Source organism: Cydia pomonella, unplaced genomic scaffold (genome assembly GCF_033807575.1).
Source record: "Cydia pomonella isolate Wapato2018A unplaced genomic scaffold, ilCydPomo1 PGA_scaffold_30, whole genome shotgun sequence".
Classification (NCBI taxonomy): Eukaryota; Metazoa; Arthropoda; class Insecta; order Lepidoptera; family Tortricidae; genus Cydia; species Cydia pomonella.
In genome coordinates this window covers 410,412-429,386 of record NW_026907865.1, presented here as the reverse complement: position 1 = coordinate 429,386, position 18,975 = coordinate 410,412, and the positions used below count along the sequence as shown (strand labels likewise).

Below are 18,975 nucleotides of genomic sequence, written 5' to 3'. Positions count from 1 at the left end.
AAAATAAATGTAGATCAAAAAGACAATGGACCCGGGTACGTCCTTAAACTACATCCACAAGAGAGGTATGGGTATTGTGAATATCATCTCGCTTAGTGTGGTAAGGCACAGCACAGCGGATGTCATTCCAGATCTAGAGCAGAGCCCAACTGGGGAAGTACCTCCACCTTACAGAAAACCGCAGCCAAATAACACTAGACTCTACTTATAGTGTTGTGTTCCTGCCGGTGAGTAAGGTTGCCATGCCAGAGCTCAAAGAGGGGAGGGAGGGTTGTTAGGGTCGGCAACGCGCATGTAACTCCTCTGGAGTTGCAGGCGTACATAGGCTACAGAGACTGCTTACCATCAGGCGGCCCGTATGCTTCCCTCGTTAAGCTCTGGCAACCTTACTCACCCCCTCACCTTGTTTAAGAAGAATTCCAGTGATGGGAGGATCCATGAGAACTAGAAGCGTTTGAAAATTGATAGGCCGCTGGATATTATTCGGTAATACATCGTATAACGAGCGGTTAAGTCTGTTGCAAGAAAAGAAATTGTGATCCGAAGTTCCTTCGTCAAAACAGCACTCGCATAAAGAGCTAATTTTTGCGAGGAATACAGGAGTGCAGACGTGACCCAATCGGAGACGGCAGAGTGTAGACGTAGCCTATTTACTAGCAGAATGAAAACGGAAGAACCACGGTTTATGAGGTATAATTGGTTATATGATTCCATAGTGTTTTCCAACATGGCGTCCAGAAGAAACCCATAATTCTTGGCAATCGTCCCTCAAGTCACGGCGAGCTTTAATCATTAAGTCGGATGCAAAAACCATGTTGCGAGCAGTGTTGGGCAAAAATCAATTCGAATAAGAATAAGAATAAAAACAGAAATTTTATTCTTATTCCAACACAATGGAATAAGAATAAATCCATTCCTTATTATTTTAAAATTACATGAACTGGAATAAATCATGCAATTTTTATTTTAAATGAAGAATAAAAGACGGAACGGAATATTCTATGAATGGAGTTATTCTAAATAAGGTTTTAGTGGAATAACATGTTATTTAGAATTAGAATGAAGTTTGAAGTTGTCGTTAGGTCAATCTTGCGAGTCGATTTACTACCACTTCCTGACGTTCGATTTGGCCTGGTATTTGGTAGTATCTGGTGGACTTGGTGACTGTGCAATATTATGGTGCTATGAAGCTGGTCTGATGGTGGAGCCCGAAGGAACTCCTAAAGTAAACAAAATAAAGACACCGTGTTTTGGCAAACACTTTGATGTTTTATGGTTTTTCTAAACACCTGCGGCTGCCGGCCCTTCAAAAGATCTTTGAGCATGTTATTTTGCCGTTTAATAATATGAAGAAATTTTAAATAACAGGTATTTAAAAAGACCATGTAATAACTCAGTACTTAATAAAAGTTCGGTAGCAACAAGGACACTAAAAGCACCGAAGTTAATTTAGAAACATGAAAATATATCCAGTCATCATAACTTAGACAAATGTATTTTGCAGTAGCGGCGGCTCCATCAACCCGATTCCCATTCACTCGCTATTCATTTTGACGTTTATACAATGATCAACTTACGAAAACGTCATTTAACCATAAAGTATTCAATGTTTTAAAATGTCCGTTTGAAAATTTGACACTTAAACTGTATTTCATTAAGTTTACTTTTGTATGAAATACGTTACTTCTCTTGACTAAAATTATAAAGAAGCGTTATTAGCATCTACATAGAAATAGGAAAGCGAAGCGACTGACATGTCTCTGAGCATCTACCAGAGCGCATTGCATAATGTCAAACAGCTCTATATATTTTGACACATTTCTTTGGCATTGGCATTGGGCATTGGGCGTCCTCTTCTTTTAATATTGGGCGTCCTCTTCTTTCAAGTGTTGCGCGCGCAGCGATCGGTACCGGTTGTGCGCTGACGGCTATCTCGCCGAGACGAAAATCGTTAAAATGACGAGTGTGCTTAAATGTAACGCGTGTAATATCGTTATTGATGAACTGTTGTGCTACATACAGAATAAACTATCGGTGATAGATGACGACACCTTAGTGCGCCTTTGTAGAACGTCGTTTTCCAGCGAAGAAATCAAAAAATCAAAATGTTTATTGTTTGATTCTGTGTCGACCAATCAACGCAAAATATCGCGAAAAAACAGTGGCAAGGAGGTTCGAGACTTGGAGGATATCGTGGCATTACTACGATCTGTCGAAATCGATAAAGTGCCCGTGTTCGTTGCGCGTAAACTCGAGAGCTTACCTCCAATAACGGTAGATCATTTAGATTGTACAAAACTGTTAAAAGATCTCGCCAAGATACAAAATGATATTGCGTTAGTAAAATCTTCTTATGCAACAATAACTCAACTTGAGGAACTACGTTTCGACTTAAATAACATGAAATGTGCGTCAATACCACTATCTCCGTTTAGCAAGGTTAATGCCAGACGGGGAGCGTGGGTGTATGATAGTGGCCCAATTGGGCTATCGCATTGTTCCACGAACTCAGAAAAAGAGAACTCTTCCACATCACATGTATCTCCTACTATACCGCTAAATAATGATAATATAAACAATAGACAGCCATCTCCGAAGGAACAATCGCCACTCAAAAATATTCAAGTAAAGTGTTCCAATAACAACGAAATCGCAATATTGAATCCGTTATCATCCGTTGAGGTGAGTCATCCTCCTCTGACGGAGATTGCTAAGCCGTGTACGCAAGCGGACAATGAATGTGGGAATACCCGCCGCGCGGTGACAGACAACAGCGATTACCCGCGCGACCACGACAATAATAGCGAAAACGGTGAATGGATTACAAAGACCTATAAGCGTAATAAACCGAATTACCGCTATGCGGGAAAACGAGGCTTAGCCCGCGATGCGGAGAATAATGCTAAGTTTAGGGCGGCCGAGAGGAAAGTACCAATTTTTATCTCAAATGTAAACAAAGAATGCCTTGAATCCGATATTATAAACTATGTCAAGGACAAAACACAGGAAAACATAATGCTAGAAAAACTAAATATTAGAAAAAACTCCCATAATGCATTCAAGTTTTTCATATCGGAAAGCAAAGAGTCACTTTTCCTGGATGCTAAAATATGGCCGCAAGGCATAGTATTTAAGAGATTTGTGCATTTTAGACAAGGCTCGACGAACAGAAAATTATCTGTTGACGGCACACATAATAACATTCGTAATGGAGAAAACAAATAACCAACAATCCTATAGTGCCAATGAATTGGTACAGTTCGTAAGCTTTAATTGTAAGAACATAAAGCGGTCAGTGGAGGCTATACGGCAATTATGTCAGTCTTCTGATGTCATAGCCTTGCAAGAAACCTGGTTGCGGCCTGACGATATACATTACTTAGCTGAAATAGACACAAGGTTTGGATATACCGGAACCTCAGCGATGGACACCACAGTTGGCATGCTTCATGGAAGACCTTATGGCGGAGTCGCGCTGTTGTGGAATAAGAGTGTGTTCTCCAACGTCTCTATTGCGCAGTGTGATAATGCGCGCGTAAGTGCCATAAAAATTAACCTCCCTCTAGAATCGTTACTTGTGTTCAGTGTTTACATGCCTACGGATAAAATGGTGAACTTAGTGGAATTTACGGATTGCCTTAGTCTGGTGAGTGCTACTATTATTAATGAGGATGTCCGTTTGGCATACATACTAGGAGACTTTAACGCTCATCCGGACGAATTATTTTATAACGAAATGACAAATTTTTGTTCCGAACAAAAGTGGAAATGTGCTGACATAGATACGTTAGGACTGACATCAAATACCTACAGTTTTATCAGCGAGGCTAACGGGTCTAGGCGTTGGCTAGACCACATTTTGACAACGGAATCTGCCACGAAAACAATTGTAAATGTTAGCTTTAAATATGATGTACTATGGTCGGACCATTATCCTCTGTGTGTTAAATGTAACGTTGGTAATATTGGATACGAATTATTACACGAAATAAAGCCTGTGACTAACAAGATTATTTGGGGGGAAAGAAAACCCGAACAAGTAGATTCGTATAACAAAATCTGTCATGAGCGGCTTGGCCAAATTGATTTTTCAAATGACTTTAAATCTTGCTGTGACCGTTGTTGTGATGACAACGGCCACAAAAAACTTATAGATGCACTATATGTTAATATAATAGAGGTTTTGAGTGATGCCGCCGCTAGTTGTTATTCTTTAAAACGCGCCCTTAAAAAGAAACCAGTAGTAATTGGATGGAACAAATATGTCCGTGCGGCGCATTTGGAGGCTAGGGATAAATTTAAGTCTTGGGTTTGGTATGGAAAACCTAAAGCCGGACGTGTTTATGATGACATGCAAAGTAGTCGGAATGTTTTTAAACAGCGTTTGAAGTGGTGTCAAAACCATAGCGAACAAATAAAAATGGACATCTTGGCAAGTCATCATGGAAATCAGGATTTTCGTCGCTTTTGGAAATCAACTAAGAGGCTTAATGGCAAACCTGGCCTTCCGGCAAGTATTAATGGCATTAGCGATCATAACAGTATAGCCAGCATATTTAAATCTCGTTTCACTGTACCGTCACCTTTGGTGGCAATGCCGTCAAATGGTGATGAATGGCCGCGTGGGCAGGAAATTATAGCTCGATTTAATGCGAAAGACATTCATGCAGTAATTAAATCAATGGCTCGGGGAAAATCACCTGGACACGACGGCCTTAGCATAGAGCACCTTAAGTATGCTGGCTCTCACCTACCTAGAGTACTGGCCTTATTATTTAACCTTTGCATAAGTCATTCTCACTTGCCGGATGCTCTCATGAAAACTGTAGTTGTGCCAATAGTTAAAAACAAAAATGGCGATATTAGTGATAGAAACAACTATAGGCCGATTTCATTGGCAACTGTGATCGCTAAAGTACTTGACAGTCTGCTCAGCACTCAGCTTGACAAATACCTAAATCTACATCACAACCAATTCGGTTTCAGACCGGGCCTATCAACCGAAACAGCTATCTTGTGCCTAAAGCAGACTGTCAGGTATTATACGGATCGAAACACGGCTGTGTATGCGTGTTTTCTTGACCTCTCTAAAGCGTTCGACCTGGTTAATTATGATATATTATGGCAGAAACTAAAAAAGATCGATATGCCTACTGAACTTTACCACCTTTTTAAGTTCTGGTATGTTAACCAGGTCAACGTGGTGAGATGGTCAAACGCATATTCGGATCCATACAGGTTGGAGTGCGGGGTGAGGCAAGGGGGTGTCTCCTCACCCAAGCTCTTCAACCTGTATATAAATGCATTAATAGAGGAGCTCAGCAGCACTCATGTCGGCTGCCACATTGATGACGTATGTCTCAACAACTTAAGCTACGCTGACGACATGGTGCTGTTGAGTGCCTCTCCGTGTGGCCTTGGGCAGCTGCTTGGCATCTGTGAGCAATTTGCTAGCAGCCATGGCCTAATATATAATGTAAAAAAGAGCGAATGCATGGTCTTTCAAGTCAGAGGTAAGCACCTGCCACCTGTGCCGCCTATTCGCTTATATGGTACTCCTTTGGATAGGGTAGAATCTTTTAAGTATCTTGGCCATGTGGTAACCTCTGACTTGAAAGATGATGCCGATATAGAGCGAGAACGGAGGGCGTTGTCTGTTAGGGCAAATATGGTGGCCCGCAGGTTTGCTCGTTGCTCTGCCGAAGTTAAGGTAACTCTATTTAGAGCCTTTTGCACAATTTTTTACACGAGCAGCCTGTGGATCTCGTATACCCAGAAACGGTACAACGCTCTCCGTGTACAGTACAACAATGCCTTCAGGATGATGATGGGGCTGCCTCGCTACTGCAGCGCATCGGGGATGTTTGCTGAAGCTAGGGTAGACTGTTTCTACACCACAATGCGGAAGCGGTGCACATCCCTGTCGCGTAGGGTGCGGGACAGCTCTAACATCATCCTGAGGGTATTTGCGTCAAGGTTTGACTGTCAGTACATGAATCATTGCCATATGATACATGTACTGACAGGCAAGCCAATATACTGTATGTAGAAATAGTATGTTATGTCATGTGTTTACTAACCTTAGTTGTAGGAAGACTAATTAATGTAAATGTGTAATTTAATATAGTATAATGTAATTACTAACAAAATATATGGGCCTATTTGACCTGAAATAAATGTATTGAATTGAATTGAATTGAATTGAATACGTCAATGTCTTGTATATGGAGTGTGGAATTAAAAGGAGGGAAATCTCTTATGGTAAGGTTTGTTTTTTTATTCCGTAGACTAAAATGACGTTTCATATGTAAGACATGACATGAAAGTCAGTACCACATGAAATGTCATTTTAGTCTACGGAATAAAAAACAGAATATAGAGCTGTTGCAAAAGTGTCCAGCTGTCAGCTATAAATAATTGTTCCAAATCTCTCCAGAGTAGCTAAGAACCTAGGCGTTATTGACGCAGTGAAGCGCGCTGTCTATAATTTGTTTTTTTTTTCAAGTATTCTAGGTATTGTAGCGCCACCTATTTAAGGTTTTTTTATGACACTTTTTGATACATGGAGATTCCATTCTTTACCTCCACCTTCCATATCTGATATCTTAGATACTTGACTATCTAGTATCTTGTATTTTGTATTTACATGTACATCCCTGGTAGTGATATATATACTTAATGTTCGAGTACGTACGTACGTTGGATTGCCTTACACGGCGGCAATGAATATAATAATTTTCTGTAGGTACATAAAAACACACAGTCGAACCCAGTGGCGTAGCTAGCATGAGTGGCACCCGGTGCGGAGATTGTGGGTGTCACGCTGTCACCCAAAATCAAAATTGTTCAAATATGTGACGGTCCACATCAAAAGGCACCTTAACGCGGTCGGCGCTTACGTCGCGTTGCTGCATAGTACTGAGGGCCTACCGCGAACCACGTTCGACGTGTTGCCTCCCTGTCACACTTACGTACGAATTTACGAGAGCGACAAAGAGGAAACACGTCGAACGTGGTTCGCGGTAGGCCCTCTGCATTAGTATTGGCGCGCCGCTAATAATGGCGTAAGCGCCGACCGCCTTAAGGTCCCTTTTGATATGGACTGTCACATATAATAATAATAATAATAATCCCATACCCCCGAGAGTCGGTCAGGCCCCTCTCTCCGGCTTGCCTTGATTGGCCGGCTGGAGTGAACACTGAGCAGGGGCCGCAGGACTCTCACCTCTGGCTTGCCTTTACCGGCCGTCCAGAGTGGGGTGTCAGAGCTATATGCTCGCAGGGTGGAAGTGAAATTTGCATAAGACGCGAGTTGGCACAGTGGCTGCTTACAGCCACTGGGTAGAAAGCGGCGCACACCTCTCCACACCCTGAGCCGCTCACGCAATGTTGTCCCCTTGTCGCTCCGTGCGAGCGGCCGTTTTGGGGGACCCATATTGTGAGTTGGCAAGTCACCACCTGCCCATTTTGTCGTGTTTTTAAAAACATATGATCAGGGCAGGTGCCATAGTATTCTCCATAGTCCCGGTTACCAGTTCACTTGCAACTCAACCCAATAGCCCGGTTTATTTTGGTACCCTTTTTTTACAATAGTCCTACACTAACCGGGGCTTGTCCTTGGGTGCACTGCTATAGTGTGAACAGGGATAATCGTCGGTTGGTGTCAAATTACTTTTAGAGTAAATTGTCTTATTACAAGGGGCCTCTACGTGTTGGCTTCGGCCCCACGCACGCCTTCAAAATGCCCGGGACCACATGGTCCCGAGAATTTGTAAGAGACATACAAATAATAATAATAAGCCCGCAGGGCAGCTTGTGGCGAGCTGTTGGGGAGTAACGACCCCACGGACCCGAGTGCTCCAGAGAGTCGGTCAGGGTCTCCGTCTCCGGCGTGTCTTCGTCGGTCGGAGTGGAACCCCAAGGGGACCCGTAGGACTCTCTGCTCTGGCTTGCCTTAATTGGCCGTCCAGAGGGGAGACGTTAGAGCTATACGCTCCAGGGGTGGAAGTGTTAAAGGGCATAACGCCGCGAGTAACTGCCGCTCACGCCGGTGTTGCGCCTGGCCGTCTTTACGATGGCGCATCAGGTGCCCATCTAGCGAGTGGCGAGTCACCGCCTGCCTTGATAACACTGTATATCACAATGTTATGGCAGGTGTCCGGAACTCTTAGCAATAGCCCAGTCTTATTTTCCACCCAAATTCAAACCATAGACCAGGACTCTTTCTATTTTTCTGCAATAGCCTCCAATGCCTGGTGAAACCGGTTTATGGGTATCTATTTATGTACACATGAATGGGTTCCAGCAGGCGTTCTACATGACATCAAAGCTCTCCAAACGGGCTCTACGTGTTGGATCTATATCCCCACGCACGCCTTATAAATGACCGGGCTTAAAAACCCGAGAGTTTGTAACGGAGATACAAATAATAATAATAATAATAAGCCTTTTATTTCCATAATGAATAACTAATCTAAGTACATATTCAACATGCATTAATTATTAAGATTTCAACATTGATTATATAAATAAAATATAGTCTAATTATGATTAATTAATTAAAAAAAAAATCAGTTCCATGCAGAAATCAAGTTTCATTAACTACATATATGTATTATATAAATTATTTTTTTTCTATCACTATAATAATTATGTCGAAGCAGATATGATCAAAAATTCGAAATTACTAAATTGAATTATTAAAATTATTTACTGTTTTTTTTTTTTCAATATGGACCCCTCAACGGGTAAAGGCCTCCTCCATTTTGCTCCACGCCTGTCTATCCTGTGCTTGTGTGATCCAGTCTTCGCCGGCTTTTCTTATAATATCGTCGATCCATTTTTCCCTCGGTTTACCTCTTTTCTTTTTATTTGCTGGTCCTTGCCAAGTAGTTATTCGCTTTGTCCATTTTTGTTTGTCCATGCGTGCTATATGACCGGCCCATTTCCATTTTAGTTTTTGAGAGTGTTCCAAAGTATCTATTATTTTAGTGGTTTTTCTTATTTCAGTGTTTCTTTTTCTGTGTTTTAATCTTATATTTAGTACACTCCGTTCCATTGCTCTCTGACTTACTTGTATTTTATTTTTAATTTTTTTATTATAGATCCACCTTTGGCAGCCGTACGTCAGACAAGGTAGTAAACAAGAATCGATAACTTTTTTCTTGAGCTTCATAGGGAGCTTTGATTTTAGGGTTTCTTTATTGCTCCAAAATTTATTCCATGTTATGTTAACCCTTCTTTTGACCTCCTCTTCGATTCTTGTCGCAGAGAATGACACCTGTTGGCCTAAGTAAACATAGCTTTGAACGTATTCTAGTGTGTTGTTGTTAACACTTATTGGTATTTTATGGTGGTTCGTTAGTACTTTGGTCTTGGTAATATTTAATTATAAGCCGATCTTACTGCTTGCCTCATTAAGGTCATTAATCATTCTTTGTAATTGCGATGCTGTTTCAGAAAATAGTATTATGTCATCAGCAAAGCGGAGATTACTGAGAAATGTCCCATTTATATTTAATCCTTTTCTGTCTGACTGTCACATATATAAAATGGGAATGGGATATCCCATAGCCCAGAATTTAGCCGATTAGTCTAGCTCATTTTAGATCTCATGAACTCTCAATAGTCCTTACACCCTGGCTGGTGTTGCCTCTGCGTGCATTTTAAGATGACATGGGCAAGGGCAACACCCGCTCGGTGTAACCCTTACATTTCATAAGTGTCAAAAGGGACTCTACGTGTTGGCTTCAGCTCCACGCACGCCTCCCAATTGTCTGGATCCCTATTATCCCGCGATGGGAAAGACATAAAATAAGCAAAAAACGGAACCCTTATGGATTCGTCATGTCTGTCTGTCTGTCCGTCCGTGTCACAGCGACTTTCTTCCGAAACTATAAAAAGTATACTGTTGAAACTTGGTAATTAGATGTATTTTGTGAACCGCATTAAGATTTTCACACAAAAATAAAAAAAAATTTTTTTTTGGGGGTTCCCCATATTTAGAACTGAAACTCAATTTTTTTTCATCAAACCCATACGTGTGGGGTATTTATGGATAGGTCTTCAAAAATGATATTGAGGTTTCTAATATAATTTTTTTCTAAACTGAACAGTTTGCGCGAGAGACACTTCCAAAGTGGTAAAATGTGTGTGTTAAGTTTTTTTTTTTTACTTTATTAGGTACACTAAACGGATATCATGGGAAACGCTGTGGGAAACATGCATGCACATCAGGCGCGGATACAAGATTTGGCTTAGGGGGGGGCCATTTTGAGAAAATCATATATTTTTGGTAAAAAATAAAATTTACTCAATTTAGTAATGTGAGAGCCAGGGTTTTAGGGGGGGGCCATTGCCCCTATGGCCCCCCCCTTGTATCCGCGCCTGATGCACATTATGGCTTAATGAAAACTTTTTACAAAACAAGAAAACCGACTTCAAAAAGGATAAAATAAAATATTATCTTGCATCCTAATGCAACCAACTGCAAATAATATACAACATGCAATATACCAACTGATATGTTTGATTAGAAGTGGTGTCGGTCGGTGGCGGTCAGTACGGAATATTTGATTATATCCTTTTTGAAGTCGGTTTCCTTTTATTGTAAAAAGTTTTCATTAAGCCATAATGTGCATACATGTTTCCCATGATCGGTCGGTAGATAGATCGCTTACAGTACGCACGTCTCCTATTTTACGTCAGGGCTGTCCAATCTGTCCACGCAGGGGTCGCTTTAATTAAATCAACATGTTTTTGTGCGCGCGGTGTGACAACAGTACCTCGGACGGACCAACCTGTGCCTTGTGCAAGCGTCAATTTGACTTTCCGTGTTCCGGTATCTCAGAGACCTATTTCAGGAAACTCGGTGCGCGGAGGGGTTCTTGGCGCTGCTCTGATTGTGTGAATAATCCATCCTCCAGTAACAATGACCCGCAACTGGTGGCACAGCTCGACGAAATGAAAGATACATTAAATACCATCAAACGGCAACTGGAGCCCCTTGCCTCTCTTGTCGAGGACGTGAAGACCATCAAGGCTGACATTTCACACTTAAAGGATTCTGTGGAGTTAGCACACAGTTCAGTTGGTAAAGTCTCAAACTCCCTTGAACGCCTTGACGATAGGGTAAAAACCTTGGAACATGAAATTAACAACTTAAAAAAAATGCAAGATGAGGTCTCAAAGATGAATGAAGACATGCAGGAGAAAGAGCAGTGGGCCCGTGCAAATAATGTAGAAATAAAAGGCATACCGATGAAGAGCTCCGAAAATCTCTACGAGCTTGTGTCTCAGGTTTCTCAAGTGATAGGATGTCAAGTTCGACGAGAAGATATTAATTACATTGCTCGCGTCCCAAATCTTCACGAGAAGACAGTTAAAAATATTATTATGGCTGTGGGATGCGTAGTAACGCAGTACTTCACCACTTTATTCACTTACTTGAGATAGGTACTAGCTCTGGGTGTAGAAAGCAAACAAGCTAGATAAGTTTTGCAGCTTTAATCTTGAGCACACACATGCGTAAGCGATAGATCCGAAGCGTAGTATACAGAAGGAGAAATAGCAAGCGATAGGCACTTAAAAACTATAAAGCGCGAGCTAAATGCACGGAAACGCGATTGCAGTGCAATTGCGCGGCGCAGCGACATGCACTTCGCGTCAAGGCGGCTGATGGACTGTCGAGCGTGGCTCGCGGGGCACTGCGCGGGCGCAGGGGCGGCCGGCTGAGAACCGGTCGGCCGTGAGCCCAGTTATGCAGTCGTTGCGCGCGCTCGCTGTTAAAATTATCTACTAATAAGAAGGGATTTGTTTGTCCGCTTCAACATACAAAATATGTAACATTAACATTTGATCTTTGATTTAATTGTACATAGTTCATCGTTTATATAAATTAATTAATTGTAATAAGTTAAATCAGTTTATGTAAATAGGTTAAAAGGTAAAATGCGTGATATAATAATTAACAATTAAAATGACTATAGATAGCAATTAAGTATCTGACTTAATTAGGCTAATTAATAAATTCATTGGATACAACATTAGAATGATCTGATATAAATAATTTGGAAAATTAATTTGACTGTAAAATTGTAAAAACATAAAATTGCTAAATGTATATAAAAGAGTATAAACATAAAATCATTAAGAAATACATAAAACATTCGGCTTACGCCCACATCACCCCCCTCCAGAGACCGGCTAAGGGCGATAATAGTCAGGAAAATGAACTACACGTCCTGAACGTGTACGTTTGACGACATTTTCCCCATTCAAAGTTGAACCAGTGGTGGTTGTATTGTGGGAGTTGTTATGTGTTTGTGTTTTATGTGTTGTATGATTGGTATGTGTGTCGTGAAGTATGTAGGCTGGCTTTATCCGGTCTACAGATACTGTCACAGACTTACCATTAATGAGTAGAGTGAACACTTTTGGACCTCTCTGAAGGACCTTATAGGGACCCGTGTAAGCTGGCTTCAACGACTTGCAAAGAGTATCGTCTCTCAGAAATACATGCGAAGACGTTGCTAGGTCGTTGAAAATGAATGTACGACGCTGACTTACGTGACGGGAAGCTGGTGTCGGGTGCAAGTTCTTCGTAAACGTGCGAAGCCGAGACAAGTAGTCCGTCACATCAGGAAATGGGTCAGCCCCTGGGTTGAAAAATTCACCAGGCATACGTAAGGGCTGTCCGTAGACGAGCTCCGCAGAAGAGGCTTGGAGGTCTTCCTTGAAGGCGTTCCTTACGCCTAATAACACCAGTGGGAGTGATTCAACCCAGGTGGTGCCGGCGTGACACGTAATGGCGGCCTTGAGCTGGCGATGGAACCGTTCCACCATACCATTACACTTAGCGTGGTAAGCAGTGGTACGCTTATGTACAAACCCTGCCAGCTCGGACAGCTTCTTAAAAAGTGCAGACTCGAATTGTCGACCTCTGTCAGTCACAATATCCACCGGGCATCCGAAGCGAGCTATCCAGCCATGCAGCAGAGCATGTGCAACGGTATCGGCGGTCATGTCCTGTATTGGGATTGCTTCAGGCCACCGCGTAAATCGGTCAATGGCGGTGAGGCAGTACTTGAAACCCTGACAAAGTGGAAGCGGTCCGATCAGGTCGATATGAATGTTCAGAAACCTGCCTTTGGGAACGTCAAATGATGACAGTGGCGTGGAGACGTGTCGAGTGACCTTCGAACGCTGGCAAGCCAAACAGTTCCGAGTCCATTCTCGACAATCTCTCCTGACCCCAGGCCAAACATACCTGTCAGCCACGAGCTTCGCAGATGCATTCGCACCTGGATGGCTAAACGAATGGAGGCTTTCGAAGACCTGACGCCTTAATTCTGCTGGAACGTACGGTCTAGCAGTTGAGGGACTCCCACTTTCATCGCAGTACAGCTCAGCACCTGTCCCAGGTACTTGGACTTTAGCGAGGCGTAACGAGTTATCACCGCTCAGCAGCTGCTCCAACTCCGGGTCGTTGCCTTGGGCTGCAGCCAGCCTGTTCACGTCTACCGGTGGCGTGATCTCCTCGACCCTAGAGAGAGTGTCAGCCACGACATTGTCCTTACCTGAGATGTGCCTGATGTCTGTGCTGAACTGCGATATGAAGTCCAGGTGACGGAATTGCCTGGGCGAGCAATTCTCCTTACGAGAATGGAACGCAAAACATAACGGCTTATGGTCTGTGTAGATGGTGAAGTCGCGGGCCTCGACCATGTGCCGGAAATACTTGATCGCCTCATAAATCGCAAGGAGTTCGCGATCGTACGGCGAGTATTTCTGCTGGGCAGGACTCAGCTTACGCGAGAAGAATGCTAGCGGCTCCCAGCCCTTCTCCTCGTTGAACTGTTGTAAAACCGCGCCCATAGCCACATCTGATGCATCTGTAACTATGCAGAGCTTCGCCTGTGCATCTGGATGAGCCAAAAGAGCAGCCTGGCTCAAGTCCTGCTTACAGCGATCGAACGCCTCGTGCTCTGCTGATGTAAAGTGAACCGGGTGCGAAGCCTTTACCGAACCCGCTAAAAGAGCGTTCAGAGGAGCCTGACTCTGAGCAGCACTGGGTACGAACCTGCGATAAAAGTTCAACATACCCAGAAAACGCCTAAGCTCTCGCACGTTCTTGGGTGCAGGAAAGTCCTTGATTGCGTCGACCTTGGCAGGGAGGGGCTTGGTGCCCTCAGCAGAGATACGGTACCCTAAGAATGTTACCTCTGCAGCACCGAAGACGCACTTGGCAGTGTTAATGACCATGCCATACTCCTGCAACCGGGTGAACAGCTGACGAAGATGGGCTTCATGGGTCTTCTCATCCTTCGAGAAGACTAAGAAGTCGTCCAGATAGCTGTAACAAAAGTCAAGTCCCCGCAACATCTCATCAACGAAGCGCTGGAACGTCTGCCCGGCATTTCGAAGCCCGAACGTCATGAACGGAAATTCGAAAAGACCGAACGGCGTTGTTATGGCGGTCTTCGGGATGTCTTCAGGGTTGACGGGAATCTGGTTATAGGCCTTAACAAGGTCAATGGTTGAAAACACGCGGCAGCCTGTGATGCTTTGTGTAAAATCCTGGATATGGCGAATAGGATACCTATCAGGTACTGTTCGCGCATTCAGCATCCTATAATCGCCGCAGGGTCTCCAACCATTGTCCTTTTTAGGGGCCAAGTGTAGTGGAGAAGCCCAAGGGGACTCGGAGGGTCTGGCTATGCCACTAGCGAGCATAGAAGAGAACTCCTCCTTGGCGATTTTCAGTTTGTCAGGAGCCAACCTACGAGGTGCACTGAAAACTGGGGGTCCAGGTGTAGTCCGGATGTGGTGTAGTGTACTGTGTTTAATTATGCGGTGTATGCCAGATGGGCGTGTGATGTCGGGAAATTCACGTAGTATAGTGTGGTAAACAGACTCACCAGTTACAACTTTGATTGAGGCAATGTCGTCAGACAGCCGGGCAGGCAAACCCGCGGTCGAAAGTAGTGTATTGCCATCCATGAGTCGATGTTCCCTGCAATTGACAATAAGATTGTAATGAATTAAAAAGTCAACACCTATTATCGCCCTTGTTACATCCGCAACAACAAATCGCCAGACAAAGTCACGGCGCAAACCTATACTAAGCACTAGATGCACGTAACCGTACGTGTTTATCACTGTGCCGTTAGCGGCGCACAAATTGTAGTTCGTCGGCTGTCTGCGATCTTTTAATAAATTACGCGGAAAAACACACAAATCACTACCTGTGTCCACGAGGAATGTGATCTTTGACCTAGAGTCCACGATGAATAAGCGACCTTTGCTAGGGCAGCCGCTCGCCGCCATCACCGACTGCCCGATGCATTTCCCGACTGGTAATCACAAGGCTTGATGCATCTCTTAGCCTGCTCCCCAAACTTGTGATGGTACCAGCAGGTAGGGAACTTCCGGTAGTTGGAGTTGGACCTCTTGGACGCTGAACGCTGCCTGGTGTGACTCGATGACCTTCCTCTGGGCCGGGACATTCGACCGACCTTAGCATCCAGCGCCTGCATCCGCCTGCTCAGTTCCGCAATCTGCAGCATCAGGGGTTCCGACGACGTGGAGGGTAGCGCTGCTGCTGCCACCTGCGGGGCGGGCGCGACAACGTCATGAAGGCGATCGGCGAGCTCCGCCAAGTCCTCCAGGGATGATTTTAGTTGCGACGCAACAATATCCTGCGTCCGTTGTGGTAGCCGGTTGACCCAGATGGAACGTAGGAAGTCCTCAGGAAGTCCAGGTCCTGCCAGGTGCTGAAGGTGTCGAAGAAACTGTGAAGGTTTCCTGTCTCCAAGCTCTTCAAGATTCAGGACCTGCTGAACCTTCCTCTCGCGCGACGCAGAAAGCCGCTTAATCAGCTCAGTCTTCAGCTTTCCATATTTGTCCTCCTCCGGCGGCGATGTAATGATATCTTCGACCTCCGCCGCATATTGAGGTTCAAGCTGCGCCATGGCATAATAAAATTTTGTCTCGTCGGTCGTTACTCGAGATAAACGAAATTGCCCTTCCAGCTGCGCAAACCATAGCGCAGGTTTGTCAGGATAAAACGGTGGCACCTTGACGCCAACCCGAAATGATTCGGCCGTTAACTGCTCGGCGCCATTTTGTAACGGTACCTCTTTGTCCGGTTCAGTGCCACTACCGCTTGCCATTTTGAGGTGTTTAACAGGGTGTCACCAATGTGGGATGCGTAGTAACGCAGTACTTCACCACTTTATTCACTTACTTGAGATAGGTACTAGCTCTGGGTGTAGAAAGCAAACAAGCTAGATAAGTTTTGCAGCTTTAATCTTGAGCACACACATGCGTAAGCGATAGATCCGAAGCGTAGTATACAGAAGGAGAAATAGCAAGCGATACGCACTTAAAAACTATAAAGCGCGAGCTAAATGCACGGAAACGCGATTGCAGTGCAATTGCGCGGCGCGACATGCACTTCGCGTCAAGGCGGCTGATGGACTGTCGAGCGTGGCTCGCGGGGCACTGCGCGGGCGCAGGGGCGGCCGGCTGAGAACCGGTCGGCCGTGAGCCCAGTTATGCAGTCGTTGCGCGCGCTCGCTGTTAAAATTATCTACTAATAAGAAGGGATTTGTTTGTCCGCTTCAACATACAAAATATGTAACATTAACATTTGATCTTTGATTTAATTGTACATAGTTCATCGTTTATATAAATTAATTAATTGTAATAAGTTAAATCAGTTTATGTAAATAGGTTAAAAGGTAAAATGCGTGATATAATAATTAACAATTAAAATGACTATAGATAGCAATTAAGTATCTGACTTAATTAGGCTAATTAATAAATTCATTGGATACAACATTAGAATGATCTGATATAAATAATTTGGAAAATTAATTTGACTGTAAAATTGTAAAAACATAAAATTGCTAAATGTATATAAAAGAGTATAAACATAAAATCATTAAGAAATACATAAAACATTCGGCTTACGCCCACATGGCATTTAATAATCGATTCACTAAAGAAAACTACATAGCTGCATCTCGTAGGCATGGCAGTCTCTCCCTTAAAGATATAGGATACCATGGAGATGGGAAGATATACGTGAATGACCATCTCACTCTTCACAATAAAGCGCTGCTGAGGGAGGCAAAAATACTAGCAAAAGAAAAAAACTGCAAGTATATCTGGACCAGACACTGCAAAATTCTAGCTCGAAAAACGGACACTTCACCAATCTTTCGTATAAAAGTGAAGCAAGACCTTCTGAAAATATAAATTACTCTAATGTTCACTCGATACTATTATTAATACTTAGTGGCACTCATTTTTTTGTTTACTGTTTTATGTGTATTCACTTAGCGGCCCTGCGGTTGGGGAGCACTAGCTGTAACGGGTATGTCTTTGTGTGCATTATCGCTTGAATTCCTTATCGCTCGCCGGTTCATTCAGTCTCGGTCCAACCCTTTTGTTGGATGTATTGTTGTGAACCCTATTGAAATGACCTTAGAGCTCATTATATTTATATTGCTGTGTAATTTGGGAGCTAAATCGCTTGCAGTAAATCATAATTGTATTTACAATTCGTTCTCAGTACCGGGCTTAAATATTTTTAAAACTTATTTAAAGTGTACCCTACTTATACTCCCGAAAGAAGCAAATCAGTTGAAATATATTATTTATAACGCGTATTGTACTTGTATTATGAAGTGTATATTTGTTATTAATTTGCGCATGCATTTAGCGATAGTTAATTCTGTACGACATAACATCTATTTTACTTATAGTCTTCATTTTCCGGTCATAATTTAAACATATACTACCAGAATACTAGAGGATTGCGCACTAAAACTAACTCATTTAAAAGAAATATTCAATTGAACACTTATGACGTCATATCATTAACGGAGACATGGCTATTCGACGGGATTAGTAATAGTGAATTGTTCGATGATCGATACCTTGTATGGCGAGTAGATAGGGACTACAGTCGCACTAACCAACGGTACGGAGGCGGAGTTCTGTTGGCGGTTCGGAAAGAGTTCACCACTCACGGGCGACCTGAGTGGCACTCCTCGGCGGAAGATGTCTGGGTCACAATACTAACAGGTTCGCGTAACAATCGTTTGAATATTAATATATGTACATTGTACTTATGCTCAGAAAACAATGGTAACTCTTTTAATACCCAATTGCACAATTTTACAAACAAACTAAATGACATAATGATATCTGCTCCAAATGATATATTTGTCATATTAGGAGATTTCAATTTACCTAATATAGATTGGCATTTACTCCCCGATGGCCTTATCGAACCACGTGGGCTGGCCGGAGAAACTCAAGTATTTTTCTTTGATACCCTTAATCAACACAATTTGGACCAGTTCAACTCAGTACATAATGTTAATAACAGAATCTTAGACTTTAGTGGGGTCGTTATAGGACAATACCAATATTTTTTTCATTAAAGCATGAGACTTGGCACACTTGTTACTAAGGTGGACCAGAGTCGAAAACGCCCGGGAGGCAGCGGGAGACACCCCTCTAGGGGGAGGGGGAGGGGGTGAAGTTTTCCTACGCCGCGCGCACTGTTGGTCGTTATAACTACTAAACTATAGCTACTAGGGCAAGTGTGGTATCATTTTCGGATAAATAAAAGATGGTCAATCATTTTCTAAAACAAAAAAAACACCTTTACATAGAAAAAAATTGAAATACGGCCCAAAATCTAAAATCTTTTGAGTAAAAAAAATCTTTCAAGGTCAATAAATGTTTAATGATTACCGATATCGGATTAAAAAAAATATATTTAAAAAGGCGCATTAATATAGATTCCAAAAATATAAGTAACATTGCAAATATTTAAGAAAAAAATTGTTTAAAAAAATATAGAACACCGGGCGGCAGAGTCGTAAAAAATTCTTAGCCAATTATGAACATCAAAAATGAGTTTTATAGGTTGCTAGTGTCCTGTAAGCTGTAACTAAT

General features: G+C 42.9%; 2 protein-coding genes across 2 annotated transcripts; both read left to right on the top strand.

Annotated features, from left to right (window-relative positions):
- The first annotated feature begins 1,891 nt into the window (after positions 1 to 1,891).
- LOC133533976 (uncharacterized) lies at positions 1,892 to 6,238 on the top strand. The gene has a single exon (XM_061873066.1). The coding sequence runs from the start codon at positions 1,957 to 1,959 to the stop codon at positions 3,223 to 3,225; it is 1,269 nt and encodes a 422-aa protein (XP_061729050.1). The 5' UTR covers positions 1,892 to 1,956; the 3' UTR covers positions 3,226 to 6,238.
- A 2,312-nt stretch (positions 6,239 to 8,550) lies between these two features.
- LOC133533971 (uncharacterized) lies at positions 8,551 to 18,406 on the top strand. The gene is made up of 2 exons (XM_061873060.1): positions 8,551 to 11,448; positions 16,951 to 18,406. Exons 1-2 carry the CDS (start codon positions 10,753 to 10,755, stop codon positions 17,260 to 17,262), a joined length of 1,008 nt encoding a protein of 335 aa, XP_061729044.1. The 5' UTR covers positions 8,551 to 10,752; the 3' UTR covers positions 17,263 to 18,406.
- Positions 18,407 to 18,975: the final 569 nt, after the last annotated feature.

Bases quoted from the DNA above. Each gene is read 5' to 3' on its own strand.
- LOC133533976 (XM_061873066.1), top strand. From the start codon at position 1,957: ATGACGAGTGTGCTTAAATGTAACGCGTGTAATATCGTTATTGATGAA.
- LOC133533971 (XM_061873060.1), top strand. From the start codon at position 10,753: ATGTTTTTGTGCGCGCGGTGTGACAACAGTACCTCGGACGGACCAACC. The intron at 11,449-16,950 runs AGATAGGTACTA...AAAATCATTAAG, and splicing joins CCACTTTATTCACTTACTTG to AAATACATAAAACATTCGGC.